Source organism: Manacus vitellinus, unplaced genomic scaffold (assembly GCF_001715985.3).
Source record: "Manacus vitellinus isolate BGI_N305 unplaced genomic scaffold, ASM171598v3 scaffold_7_pilon, whole genome shotgun sequence".
In the NCBI taxonomy this organism is placed as follows: Eukaryota; Metazoa; Chordata; class Aves; order Passeriformes; family Pipridae; genus Manacus; species Manacus vitellinus.
Genome location: NW_021940813.1, coordinates 1,403,603 through 1,418,622, shown reverse-complemented (window position 1 = coordinate 1,418,622; position 15,020 = coordinate 1,403,603). Strand labels below are relative to the sequence as shown.

The 15,020-nt window shown below is 44.7% G+C and overlaps 1 protein-coding gene across 7 annotated transcripts in view; it reads right to left on the bottom strand.

Moving 5' to 3' along the window:
* Positions 1 to 9,206: 9,206 nt before the first annotated feature.
* The window catches only part of PDE9A (phosphodiesterase 9A), a 49,800-nt gene continuing 43,986 nt past the window's right edge, over positions 9,207 to 15,020 (bottom strand). For all 7 annotated transcript variants that reach the window (XM_008932068.3, XM_018083978.2, XM_018083980.2 and 4 more), the window contains 5 exons: positions 14,186 to 14,299; positions 13,456 to 13,560; positions 11,773 to 11,901; positions 11,472 to 11,567; positions 9,207 to 10,040 (listed from right to left, as the gene is read on the bottom strand). In XM_008932068.3, the coding sequence (XP_008930316.2) occupies positions 9,990 to 10,040; positions 11,472 to 11,567; positions 11,773 to 11,901; positions 13,456 to 13,560; positions 14,186 to 14,299 (495 nt within the window). In that variant the 3' untranslated portion in view covers positions 9,207 to 9,989. The remainder of the gene's footprint in view (positions 10,041 to 11,471; positions 11,568 to 11,772; positions 11,902 to 13,455; positions 13,561 to 14,185; positions 14,300 to 15,020) is intronic.

Here is a 15,020-nt window from a genome sequence, read left to right as displayed (position 1 = left end):
GGGAGGGCAGAGGCAGCCTGGGTTTGCCCCAGGGTGCTTTGCTTTGTGCCTGTGATTTTAATGGGTTCTTTGCACTTAGATAAGGTGAGCATGGTGTTCCCAGCTTGGCTCATCCACGTTCAATAAAATGACATAATTCATGAGGAAATCATATCTAAATTATCCTGATTGAAATTAATCAAATAAACTGAACAAGCAGGGGTAGCACGAGGCCCAGTAAAATCGAGGCGTGGAAGGGAAAATCTGTCTGGATTTGAATTTTCAGCCATGCACCTCTGAGAAGCAAACAGATCACCTCTGCAGAGTTACTCATCAGGCTTCTGTCTGGGTGTGAAGGAGCTGCATCAGCCCCTGCACACACTGCCATGGGTAGGATTTGTGCAATCAGCAAATCTTTCCCGAACTGCGGCAGAATACACATGTCATGGCCATCACTACCACAAGCCAAGCAAGAAACATCAGCTAAACAAACCAAAAAAAAAAAATCCAAATGGGTTTGCACTGGCAACTTCATTTTGGAGAAATGTAATTAGTGTTTTACTGATTGGGTTCTGCATCCCTGTGATTTTCCTGGCTTCTCTCTCAGATCATCCTGGTGACCAAAGGCGGCACCGGCTCTGTGTTCACACAGAGGTTAATGAGTAGGACCTACATGAGGAATGAGAGTGGGAGGAGGGGTTTACTGTCTCTGCAGAACATTCAGCATCATCAGAGCTCTTCCATCATCTACTGACCCACTTTAGGGTGTGCAGTGACCATTTGAATTCATTTATGTCCCATTTCAGATTATGTGCTCAGCTCCTTGAGGCACAAACTGTGCTTCGCTTAACATTTGCAGACTGCCCAGCAATTTGGGGCTACCATGGTATGAAATCTTCTTCCAGCAGAAAGTAATATGTGGGATTAGTAGTAAAAAGAGCATTAATGACATTGCTCTAACACATTTCCATTTAATTTTTACAGATGTCTGTTTCCTGGTGGAACATGGCTGTCCCTGGACAAAGCTGGGTTAGTTTTAAACTGAGAGGCTTCCAGTGAAATGTCCCAGTTTTATGTACCCATGTGGATAACCACTATAGGAGATTAGAGCTAGACTGAAGGAGCAGTGATTAGATTTGAAAGATACAGTCTGAGGTTTGAGGGCAAGGTTGCAACTGAGCCAAACCTATTTGGGATGATTTGCATCCTCACTAGGATTATGATTACTGCAAAATTGCCAGCTGGTAAATCTCTCCTTGATATGAAGAGAGAGAATACTCAAAAAAAAAAAAAAAAAAAACATGGTAGTCTTAGTGTTGAGAGGGTAAGTGTTGGCTCCATCTTCAGCTGTTGTGGTTTTAGGGGCTTGCTTGTCTTTCTGGTGGCTACGCCTGTGGGACCACTCGGAGCTGGAAGGCTGATGCACGTTGTTTATGGAATCATACTCCTGGCAGAGGCATTAGAAGTCATCAGTAGCTTTTACATACATATGATAGTTACAAGGTTTATTGCCAGCACCATGTAATCACTGAGAATAGTGCTATTATCCTCCCCACCCTGCTAACTCCTTGCGGATAAAAAGAAAATCTGAAAATTTTGCATAATTTTCTTCTTTGATCCTCCCTTGGCAATTCTTCAGCACAATGGTTGTGCAGCTGGGAGTCAGGAGACTGATGTGGGTGTCATGTGAGGGATTTCAGTGTGTTTTGCAAAAGGATAATGAAACTGCCTTTTTGGTTCAAAGATGGAGAGTCCTTTCAAATGATTAGTCCCCTTCACCTGTGAAAAGACAGACATTGTTGATATTCTTCTAGGACTTTTTGAACAGTAAGTACCAGCATGAAAAGAAATGTCAGGCTCCATACGTGTCCCTGTTATTATGCTGCTTTTCCCTACATAAGAATACATTTAGGTAGGCTAAAAAGGGGCTCTTAATGGAGTAGAATAGCTAATACTACTCTGAAAAAAAACCTAAGAAACCAGAGAAGATAAAAGGTTTCAGCTTTGGGCAATGTGGGAAATGGATGGAGCTGATGCAAGCTAATGAACCCACATTTTGGCAGAAGAAGGTATAATCATGCCTGATGCAAACACTGCAGCCATCATGGAGCATGGAATGGTACATACCCTGCTAGGCCTGAGCAGCTGCTGCTCCTGCATCCGGGAACGTGGAACTGGAATTTTGTCTAACGAACCTGGCACGCAAATTTGTGTGCAAATGTAACTGCCAGGCCTACTTTGATGATGCTGTACTGCAACTTGAGAGACAACAACAGCATGGAGATATTTAACTCATGTCCAGGTGGACAGTGCTTCTTATTTTGGTAGTTAGTAGTAGTGCATGGAACTTTATTCCTCAGTTAGGACCAGCAGAGTCCTCAGTTTTATTCTTTGCACTCAGAGCACAGGTAAGGAGTGTTAGTGTCCTGTCTCCCTCTGGCTCTGCAGTGCCAGGTCCTACCTCTGTTGCCCTGGGAAGTGCACCTTGCATGGACTCCACGAGATCCTCAGCAGGGATTCCACTGCCCTTCCTGAGCCTGTTACAGAACCACTGAATGGTTTGGGTTGGAAGCAACATTAAAGATCATCCTGTTCCAACCCTTCTGCCACGGGCAGGGACACCTTCCACTAGACCAGGTTGCTCAGAGTCCCATCAAACCTGGCCTTGAGCACTTCCAGGGATGGGACAACCACAACTTCTATGGGAAACCTGTTCCAGTGCCTCATCACCTTCACAGCAAAGAATTTCTTCATAATACCTAATCTAAACCTACTCTCTTCCAGTTTTAAGCCATTCCCCCTTGTCCTGTCACTTTGTGCCTGGTCTTAGCAGCACTGGCAGAGCAGATGTGCAGCCTCCAACCTGGGACCCCTTCCCCTCTAGGAAGGCTGGAGGTGAAGCTGGACCCATGGGATGAGAATTTTGGGGTGCCAGGCTTGCTCTTCCTTTTGCTACAGCTGCCTCCCTGCTGCAGGAGCTAATTCATGGCTATGCTGCCAGTCACCTGGCAGTAAAAGTGCAGCACCAGTTGGGATAATGGAGCAAGGGCAGCATGTTCACACACACCCAGGGCTAATCCAGGTACTTTTGTCTGCTCTGGATTACTTGGTGTGTTTACAGAGAAGCTGATTTTCCAAGGAACTAGTTGGAGGCACCAGCCTGCAGCTTCAGAAAGATTTGGACTGTGTAAATGCACATTCAGAGGGCAAATTCTGATATAACCTGTCGTGGTGAGACTAACTTTTGCTGAGCTCTGAAGAAGGCAGGGCTCAAACAAACCCATGAAAACCTTATCTGGGAAACAGGCTTTGATTTTGACCCCAATGTATGGAGAGCAAATCCTTCCATGCAGCGCAGCCCAGGATTCAGTTCTTGTTTGAAAGAATGTCCCAAGGGTTGTTATGCACTTTTACAGTCTGCAAACACCATTCTCACTCTGCAAACTTTGAGTTCCTCTTGTAAGTCACGCAATCGAATCCCCCTCCATGTACAGTGTGTCTTTCAAGATGATTATTGTCTCCCTAGTTAATTGTTAACAACTGGGATGAGAAAAGACCTTCGTCCTAGAGATAAATTCAGAGGTGTTATAAGGTTGTTGCACTGGAAATAATGGACTTAATCTCAGTTTTGAAAAAAGTAAACACTCTTGAGTCAGCCTGCGTAGCTCATGTTTGAAAGAAAGAGCTGTACCATATTAAGTGGTACGAGCTTTTAATATTAGACAGCTTGTAACCTTTTCAATTTAATTTTATGCATTTTCATTCAAAAGATGGTTGTTGAGCCTTGAATCTGTAGAACACATAAGTGAGACCATATGAATGTCTCTAGTCCAGTGCAACTCAAAAACTTCGGGTGCCACCAGGTGTTTACAATTCTCTCCTTAATCAAAAAGGTTAAATAAATAAATAAATAGTTGTAGGCATAGCAATGCCTTTTATGAAGGTGCTTAGCACTGTGCAGCAGTAGGGCAGCACCTGAGGCTTCCTGCATGGGTGGAAATGGCAACCTGAAGCACAGGTCAGTGAATAAACCACCATACAGGGCGAATAAATGAAACACCTGATAGGATAAAATTAAAGGCTGTAAATAAAGGGGAGGTTCCTGTACTTTTTTGTCCACTGCAAACTAGGATCTCCCTGGATGCAGGCTGCCTTCCAGATGGACACAAAACTCACTGCTGAAGCTCTCTGGCAAGGCATGTTCAGCCTCCACCGGCTCAGGATGATGCAGCGTTGGCTCATCACCCCTAAAATGGGTGGTGTGTCCTCTTCAAGCAAAGGAGCTGGGACAAGTCACTGCTCCTGGAGATCTGCCCTTGGCAACACACACACACAACAGGCAGCATGACCAGGAGGATCAAGGTCTTGAGTGAGGGTAAAAAAAAATTCCAGCCTGGAAGGAACGAAATTGTCATTTATGACACACACACCTCCCCGGTGAACTTTCTGAAGTACACGGTGTTTTAGGCTTGTTATCCTATAACCTTTAGGAACATATTTCATCATCTCTTCCCTGAGATAAGAAATTACCTCCCTGCAGCCAGACCCTGCTGGCCAGGCCTGGAGGCACCATGTGAGTCCAACTGCCCTGGCTGTCACTGGGAAGTGGTGGTGGGACATCTACCACTGGGAAAGGAGGCAACAAACTCCTGGTGTGAGCATGGTTTGGGCACTCCAGTGCCTGCCCCAGGCTCTACCTCACTTTCTGGGGTGTGCTGGCCTCCTCTCAGGCACAAGTCACTCACCCACTGCCTGCACAGCTCCCCATCCCTCGTCCATGTGTTTGCTGCCCACCATCCTCCACAGGGTCCAAGGGCAGCTGAGGAGGGATCCCAGCCATGGCCATGAGCTGCCAAGGTGTTACCTGTGGGCTGAAGTCAAATGGGGCAGGTTGTTCCAAAGCTAGACAAGAAAAAGTGGCAGAAAACACTTCTAATAGGGGTGTTACGGGTTTGTTTGTCTTAAGGATAATTCTGCCTGAAATTAAAAATGGAGGGTTTTTTTGGAAGGAAAATAATAGCTCAAATACATAAGCATTGCTCTGAATGCTCATTTCATTTAGCTGAGGCTTTTTCAGTAGAGAAAATAAAATTTCAAGATTTCAAGTTTATACTGATTTTTTTCCTTCTTCTTCTTTATTTTTTTTTAAATGGGGAAATTTGCTTATCAAAAAGGAAATCTTTCCGCCTTCCTAGAGAGGTGGTCGATTCCCTGAGCATGTTATTGTTTAAGATGCAGTTGGTCAATGCCCTTACAAACATGCTGTAACTTTTGGTCAGCCCTGAAGTGGTAGCACGAGCACTGTGGGACAAATTGGCTTCCAGGGGTTAGCCAGGGGAGCTGTTGAAAAAAAAGCTAGAAAGCATGACTCGGGCACACAAATCTGAGGAGGATTTATACATTTTTGTGTTGATTTTCTTGTGGCATTTTTCAGCCTGGAGTGTGTCCCAGCTGTCCTGAGCCCAGAGCACCATCAGTGGGCTGAGAACAAGCTCTCTCAGTATAAAATGACACAGAGATGCTCCAAGTCCCTGTCAGTTTGGAGCTTGAGGGCAGAGGATCTGCTGAGTCTCTCAACCAGGCAGTAACTCTGTTTCCACACAGTTTGGAAAACAGAGATTTTTTTTTCCTCAGAGACATTATAGCAAAAGTTGGCTATGAGGAGACTGGTTTACACTTTCCAAACCCTCCTGGTTCTAAGTTTGTCTTGCAACAGAGCCAAGAGCATTGCAAAAATGTGTACAGATAGCAATTCTGTGTGTGTGCTTGTGCCTGAGTACACCTGTAACTCCTGATTACGAGCCAAGAGTCAGAAAGCTTTTTTTTGAGTGTGTGAGTTTGACTTCCCACTATCAAAGAGCCAGATTGACTACAACACGATGTCTGACTTGATGATTACAGCTTCTTCATTTATGAAGATGACTAATAAGTGGTTTTGGCCAGAAGCTTCTATTTTCTGATAATGGTAACTGTTGTTTTTTGCATCTGAAAATCACAAGTGCTTTACAGATGTGGATCTCTGTTTAAAAAGAGAGGGAAGATGTGTTGGCTTGCAAGGGTATTTGAAGCCAGTGGCAGATCTAGGTTTATTATTAAGACTTACTGGTTTCTTGCACTGTCACAGCACCCACACACAGACCAGGACTCCAACACTCCAGTTTTTCAGAGTACAAAGGACATCTCTGCCTCAGCAGTGCCCTGGAGAGCTGACAGAAAGGAAAGCTGCTGCTCTGCCATGTTGCCTAGAAAATGGGCATCCAAGCTGTTTTAAACACACTTCAAAAAGTCTTTGCTTTGCTTTGCTGGTGCTGAACAATCTCATTCACAAGGGTGTGCGTGGCAGAGGATTGCACATACAGAAGGGTGGCTCAGGAGGGCAGGACCTGCCTGGTGTCCTTTGGACCACAGCCCAGAGCTGGGATGTGCCTGATTCCAGAACAATCTCTTGGATATACATTTTTTCTTTTTTTTGCACTGGGAGCCAGAGCAGCAGCTGGATGGCCCTACACAAGGCTGTGCTTTCACATAAATCCTTCCTGCAGGCTGGGGCTCGAGTGCTGCTTGTCCCTAACAGGCATGTTGCTGTATTTTACAGCCACAGGTAAATCCAGGAGATGATAGTGTGGGAAACAGGTAAACCTGGGGAGATTTTGCATTAGTGGGGTAGGTGATTTGCCCCACTGTGTCTGCCCTCTCACAGAACCCTTCACAGTGTGACAGGAGAATAAAAAGCAGTGTGTATGGTCTTGATAGCACAGGCCAGGCACGAAAGGTAAGGCTTGTCCTTCAGGTGTTTTCAGGGAGAAGGGGCAGTTTGCTGTAAAATCCACTGTCCAAACAGGAAAATTGAACAGTGCTTGACAGTGCTCCTCCTGATGGGCTCATACTCCTCACCAACTCTCTGCTTCGCTCCCATATGGAGCAGATGCTGTTGTTGCTGCTGCTCACAGGCAGCACTGAGAGGAACAATTTCCATGTACAATTCCTTCTGTGGCATTACACAACCCATGTATTAACACACACTAAATTTTCATTGCATGTTGGCTGCTGGGGGGGGTGGTATTCACGATTTTAAAAGGGCTGTTTCCCTTCCCAAGACATGCAGCTACACTATACCCTCAGTTTGATCTGATTATCAAAGCCATACTGAAAAATAAAGGGAGTCACAGGCATGGGGGATCTCACAGTTTAAAAGAAAAAAAAAAAGGAAAAACAAAAGGGGAAAAAAAAGATAAAATCTCTTGTTTTCCAAGCTAAATAGTGTGAATCACAAGGCTAGGAGTAGCAATGTAAAGCTGGGGTGCACATACCACTGTCATGGTGCTGGGAGTTGCATGCAACAGGTCACAGAAGTTCCTTGTAAGATACCTACTGTAAACTGAAAAACACTGGGATATAATATTCACTCTTATTCATTGCACTAGGGAGAGAAAAGGATTAAATCACACTTGAGACATCTGTCTGCCTGCCTCAGAAAGCTTCATTTTCATGCTAAGTCTAATTTTAAAATGTCACCTTGAAAATGTGTGACATTTTAATGGGCTGATTGCCAAGATGCTCAAATCCTTTAATTTGCATATGAATCACAACGTTAAATATTATGGGAAAAGTATAAAAACGTAGAATTATGAGAGGATGCCTTGCATTACCCTTGCTTAAACATGTGTTGGGAGGACTGTCTCCTAGAAATCTAATATTACAAAGGCAAATGAGATTAAAAAATGCTGTGGTATTCCCATTTATACCATTAGCTGGTTGTGATTGCATGTGGGTTTTTCTTGCAGCTGCCTAATAGCAGCCTGGGTGTTGCCTGTTCTTTGAATAAGCCTCACAGCACATTGCAGCATCATGAGGATGGGTTTGCATTCCCTTCTCCCACACTTCTGACGCAGCTCCAAGAAAGTCAGCAGGATTTCATCAACGTCCTCTGATCATCTCTCTCAAGTAAACAGTTTTCAGGTTGCTTCTAAAAGCGATGGAGCCAAAACGGGCCCCAGGGGCCATAAATTCCCAGAGATCCATGCACTTCATTTAGAGGAAGCTAAGGAGCCTGGACTGGGCAAGTACCTCCTGCATGCCAGGGTCCATGACTAGGCTGGTGGGAGTTAAGTACATGGATAAATACTTGCTGGATTAGGGCTTGTGGTTAGAGAAAATCCTTCCAACTGAAACAAAACTTCCTATAAGGATCTAACTCTTAAGAAGTTCTGGTGAAGTTCTTACAGCAGGTTTTCTCATCTAATGTGAGTAGCTCAGTGCAGGACTTGGCACAGCCTAAGCAATTGTTTGTAGCTCCTGCACAGCTCATCTGCTCTGGGAGCTGATTTGTGACAGAAATCCGCTTGAATGGAGATGGTAAATTCAATTTACTTGTCAAAAAGAAGTGAAAAATTCCACAGCAGAACAATCTGGGTCACAATGTACTTTGGATTAAAAGATTTAGTAAAGACAAAGGACCCAAACCACATAATTCTGATTCAACTTTCAAGCATCAAAAGTTTGAGGTTAATCAAAACTAGGGTTTAGTTCATCCATTCATGAAGATATCTGTGTAAGTTGGAGCTGACCCTGTGCTTGGATCTTGGGATCTGTTCAAACCCAGGGACCAGACCCTTTCCCAGTTTGCAGCAGAAAGCCCAAAACCACACAGGAAAAGCTGCTTAAATGAGAAGGCACCAGCAGAGAGAACTAGCTGAGAGTCTCTCCTGGGTCTCTGGAAACTTTCAGGTAGGAACAGGACAGAGAGGTGGAAGTTTCACAGTTATTTGTATCTCCCTGAGAGACTGAAGAGCTGCTGAAATAATACAGATTTTTGCAAAACAAAAGAGACCTGTGGTGCACCTGTGGTGCACAGGTGTCAGTCACAGTGTTTCTGGCTGTCCATTCACACAACTGCAACACTGGGCAGAGCTTGGCTCCCAACATTTACAAAGCCATCAGTGGAACTGGAGCTCTTTTGGTGTTGCACTTATGATGCATATGTACCTCAAAAATAATTCTAAAGCCTCTCCTCTGAAGGAGAACCATCCCTCCCCTCTCCTGTACAGCCCATTACCTCGTATTCATCATGAAAGCATTTGTCTTTAGGAAGCACAAACAGCTCTCACGTGCATGCATATGCAAAAGAAACAAGTACAACACCCATTTCTGTAGAAGAATATATTATTTAGCAGATCAGTTTAAAAGTAAAAAAAAAAACCAAAAATCTGTACATCTTTGAAGGGGTTTTTTTGTTGCTTTTTTGCATCAGCAAGGATAAAAATGTGTTTGCACCGTGGTTTCAGCTTTGTGCTCCTTCTTTACTCATGCTGAAGGATCCCATGGTGTCCAGCTGTACCAGGCCACAGAGCAACCCTGCAAACTCATTAAGGTTTCTTCTGATTTCTTCTAGTGTAGAAAAAAAAAAAAAAAAGAAAATTGCATCCACTATGCTGGGCTTCTGAATGCACTGTGAACACTATAAAATTCAGGGAATAATGCAGAGAAATGTGTAATTAGGGCCTACTGGGCAAACAAAAATGTATGCCAGGACCCTTGTCAGTATATAAGCATCTGTTAAGCTGTGCTGTAATTAGCATACTGCTGTACACATAGAGAATCTTCACTAAAACAACTTCTTCTGGTGTTTTTGGATGCCAATGGAACACTTTCCAGGAAAAGCTCCTTAGCTAAGCTCTGATTTGTCTCTACACACTGTGGCTGACAGTTTGGTCACCAGAAAGGCAGCTCTGCTGGAGGTTTGAGCCGTGCTGCAGCCTGTGCACTGTCCGCAGGGGAATCCTGCTGGGAATGTTGGAGCGTGGGGAACCCTCGGCGTCCGACGGCGGCAGCGCCTGTGCAAGGAGGCTGCAGGCTGTAGATGAGGTGCCCAGGCAGGCAGGACATCCATCCCTGCCGCTTCTCCTCATGCACGGTCCCAGCTGGATTTTGACGTCTGTTTGGCAAATACAGCATTTCTCAAAACCGGAGCAACCTCGGGGCTTGTGTTTCGTTCAAGGGCTTTTCTCGTCTCACTTTTCGGTGCTGCCGGCTGTCAAGCTTTCACTTTTCTGTTTCTGCAGCTGAAAACGAAGAGCAGAGCAGGATTAGTGCCCCTGACTCACACAGCGCCGCTGCTGCCGTGAGTCACACGCCCAGCTCCCCACGAGGCATGTGCCACATTTCTTGGGAAGTAATAGCCGGCAGCTTGGAACATCCCAGGCACTGTTTCATCCAAACAGCTCTTGGATGCATGTCCTGAGTAAACAGACCTCAGTCTTTCTCGTCATCTTACTGCACTAGGCTCGCAGATTATTCATTAGATCCTCTTGTTTCGGGGTGTTTCTGAATTCCAGCAGCTCCTATTTTCCTAAGACCTTTTGTGCCAATACACTGCAATTAAAGCTCCATCAGTTTCTATAAAAATGCTGGTTTGAAGGCTTCTGTAAACCAGAAGTAAAATCTCAGCTCAAATTGAAAGATGAATGAGACTCAGACCGTCTGACAGTCATATTTGAGTTCTTTTTCCCTCATTTGAGAAATGCTCCTTTCCAAACTGAAGTATGTCTGAAAGACTTTGTTCTCCTTTAAAACTTAGTGCCCTCAAAGCATGTGCTCTTTGATTAACCAGCCTTAGTATCTGTGCTCCTGAGGAGCTTTTCCTCCAAAGCACTTGGGAGGGGGTGGGACCTACACCAGAAAGCTGCTATTCCACTCATGGATGATCAAGTGAATGAACCTTAATTTCCCACATAACAAACAATATCAGCACAACTTGTGCTCCAGGGCACTTCCCAATTTATTTTAATGACAGAGTGGCTGATAGCATCCTGTCTACATAAATGTTTTCATGCCATAAAACCCCTACTCTGTGATTCCACTTGGGGAGGTTTTGTCGTAGACCTCAGCAGGGAGAAGTGGCCCTCCCCTGAGCCCTACACGTCAAAATGAGAAATGCTCTGTAAATGGAGGTCCCCACTGAGCCTTAAAATGGCCTCACTGGTTGTGTGTTTAATCCTCCTGGGTGCTGTGCATGACAGAGTAATTCCTCATAAAATTTCAAGCACACCCTTGATGGCAGACACGTGACTGGAAGTTCCTTGCCAGAAAATAAACTCACGCATGGGTGGTGCAATGCCTTGAACTGCCCAGCCCCAGGACATTTTGCTGCAGTCTAGGCCAGCCTAACTCCTTCCCAGTGGAAGGCAGATCCCTCCAGGAGGAGGTGTTTGCTAATGTGCTCCCCTCAGGAAGTTATCCCTGGGTTTTGTCTCCTACAAGCAGCTCCCTTCCCTTGGCCACATTTGTGTGGTACCTGGTGGACTCTGCAAGGACATGTCCTTACTGTTTGTAGCACACACCTCTCCCCAGCCAGGTGTACTGGATGTGATTCTCATGATAATGATTATGCCATAAGCATTCCTGCTGTTTGGGAATTAAGCTGCAGTTTAATTACAACGTTTGGCATATTCAGTCATAATATTTACTATATCAAAGAGATATGTAGAGTTTACCTCTTTCATAGCATCATCTATCTGTTTTAATCCCTCGTAGTGGTCCCTGGATTCCCACAGGGGCTGGAGCATCACCTCCTCCACTTCTGGGAATAGCTAGGTGAAAACAAGAGAAAGAACATCAACATTTCCTGTTGCATTCATGAACTTCCTACATCCTTTCATAGTACATGCTAAAAAACAGGGAGGAAGGCAGGGTGTGAACGGCGCATCCCCATTTCCCTGGCTATGTGAACACCTGATGGAGCAAACACTGGAGCTCTGCATTGTCCCCTTCTGCTTCTGGCCCTGGGTGTCTTACCTTTGTTACTGTTTCAAACATGGGGATGAGGACGAACTTCAGGAAGCCGATCTGTGCCGTGGGCTTGGTCACTTTGTCGCGGTCCATGAACGGCGCCACTGGAAGACCCTCGGATTTTTCTCGGTCGCTCTGGAACGAATCCAAAATTAAAAATATAAATCTTGGCTAGAAGCCTGTGAGGAGAATGAAGTACTGCTGATCACAAGCTAAAGAGCAGTAGCCTTCAGACGCAGATCACAGAGGTGTTTGAAGGTAGCACAGAGTAGCAACGTGCTTCCCTCAGGCCAGTGTATCTGCTTTGCTGAGAGCAACATTTGGATAAAGACAACTCTGCTCAGTTACTTCTACTCAGCACTAGCATGAAAGTGTTCACCCCCAGGCTTACAGGGCATCTAATTCCCTTTGCAAGCCCACTGAATTTGTGAGATGAAATATTTCAGAGCATCCAGAAAGGTGGTAATGGCTCTTGTTGCTCTGAAAGAGGAGGAGTAGGTCTGTAATTTCCTCATAATTCTCCAGAGAGTGATTATTTTCAGCTATTCAAGCAGAAATTACATCTCCTTCTTTACTAATGATTAGAAGTAGTTCTGGCTAGCCAGGTCAACGCAGAGTAGTTCCACTGAGTGCAAAGGGTTTGTCAAGCTACCTACTTAACCACATAACTAACTATTTCTAAGTGGGTTCATGTGCAAGGAGGTCATGGACTGTGTGTGCAAGAAGGACACTGTAGTAGATTTTATCTCCCAGTTATTGGATCATTCAGCACATGGTGCCTTTGCTGGGTGGCCAAAACAGTAAGGCATGGAAATACTGTAATTTTGAGTGAAAAACTGGACATGCAGTGAGCTAGAAATGTTTCTGACACGCCACCCGAAATGTCTGTCTCTTGTGAGAAGCCCTCCTTGTCATGCAGCCGACCAAAGTACAGACAAAACACCCAGGAAAGCGGTGGCATCTGCTCCCCAGAGCACTGCAGCTGTGTGTGGGCTGGGATCCCACTGCAGCTCGGACATGCACCTCAGGAGCCCATGTGCCAGAGGCAGCCAAGGGCTGCTCACCCAGGGATCCTTTTGTAAGACACCAGAAACTGTGTTCAGCTGGGAATCCAGTGAGGAGCAATGTTTGTGAAGCTTTAAGTCTGACTCTCCATGCCCCAGCAAGTCTTCTGCTTCCTCTTTTGGGGGATGTTCACATGCAGTGAAAATAAACTAGTTCCTGTGTGATATTTGTTATAATTTACTTGACAACTTTGTCTTGCCACTGCTCTTGTCCTTTTTGGCTCAAAAATAATATATTTGTCAAAAAACCATGAGAGGCAGCTGCTTTACAGAGGACAAGCTTCAGCCTGCTGGCATTAGGATTTCTGGGTTGCTTTTGTCTTTCTTCTGAAATTTGCAATCAGTTGCATCCACTTGGCCTCTGAGCAGGTTCTCTTTCTGGCTTCCTTCTCTGACTTTCTCTAATAGAAGCCCTTCCATGGAACCACAGAATGGTTTGGGTTGTAAAGGACCTTAAGGATCACCTCATTCCAACCCCCTGCCATGGGCAGGGACACCTTCCACTAGTCCAGGTTGTTCAGAGCTAGAGCTGGACTGGGCTGTCAGACAAGGGAGCACCTGTAGCTGAGGTTGGGCTTCAGGAAAAGCAGAAAACTGTGCAATTGCATCTCTCCCTCCTTCTTACCTGCATAAAATACTCCTCTAGTAAACAATCCACCCAGGGCTCTGCTACTTCCATCGGGCGGACTTCGTTGGAGATATCACAGCATTTTATCAGCACCATCTTCAGCTGGAAGAGGATAATACTTTAATACTGCAATCCTGATGCCAGCCCTTTTCCCCCTATCCACAGCTTACAAGGCAGTGGGAGGCAATGCTTTCAACCAGAAAGGACAGTTTTAGGATTAAATCAGAGGTCTTAAATGATCTGGGCTCTTTTCCCCTCTCTCAGCTACTCTTTGTAAATCACTTTTTCCCCCTCTGGCTTGGTTTCCCTGCCTGTAGCACTGGGATGTGTCACAGGGGGACGTGCACTTATCTGCTGCCTGAAGATATTCAGGCACAAATGACCATTAAGCTTTTTGTGTAGCACTCAGAGGTAGCTGGGGAGAGATTTCCCCAGAAGTCAAAGACAATGGGATTGAGAAGTAAAGGAGTCTAGAATCTGTGCTCTTGTGGATATTTTTTATCCCACAGTAATGGACCTGATGGGACTGCAGGATTTCTAAAGCCAGAATAATCTGTTTTATATAGAGCACTTCCAAATTGTAATTATTTCTGGTGGGGCAGAGAATGTAGGAAGGATTCTTTTTTTGATATTATATATTGAACCTTGGTTTTTAAACAAACAAATATTAATCTAAAAGCTTTCACACTTATGCACAGAAAAATAACAATCCACAAAACTTCCTTACACAGGTCATGTGTTCTTCATTTGAGTAATCAAAATTTTCCATTTTTTCCTTGAAAGAGTCCAGTATTTCTGCGTGTCTCGCCATGTCTGTAGCCAGGATTAATGTAATTATCCCCTAGCAAAGAAAACATGTTCACATATTAACTTGACATTCTTTACAAAGTCTACTATTCCAGAGCTAAGCAGGGTCTTTCTTACACACGGAATGCCTCAGATACACTACATTGTTCATAATGAAAGGGGAAATTTCTGACTTGAAACTGTCAAGAAAACTTGGAAGAGGGTTATAAAGAGTTTATGGTGTATGAAAATGATGGTTGGATTGATCTGTAACACTGCTGTGATATTCCAGAGACACATTGAGGTTTTTCCTTTCTGATTGACTAATTGTAGAAAAGCAAACTGTACAACAGGATGTTAAAAGCCGCACTCTGATTGCCAAGATCCATTTTTGGCTCCTTGGAAGGAGCCAAAACTGTGGGTTTTGCTGCTGACTCTTAGTGGCCTGAATAAGAGACAAAAATCATGAGATGCAGATGTTGTCTGTGCTCATCCTCTTTGCACTATGGGCTTTGAAATACCTAGATGCAGTCAATGTGTTAGGAGCTCTGCATCCCCCTGCTAGGCAGAGTTTATGGTGTGAAAACGTGGTTAATTTAAAGCTGTGGATTTTCATACAGATTGATCAGTTCTGGGCCCAAGCCTGCTTCCCATGCCCTGGCAGAATCAGTAACTCCAACCAGACCAGTATCCAAGGCCTTATATTAGTCTGCTTTTCCATTTGGTGTGTAAGGAAGGTGTAATGTGGAAATTAAGATCAAATTTTGGCCCTTCAA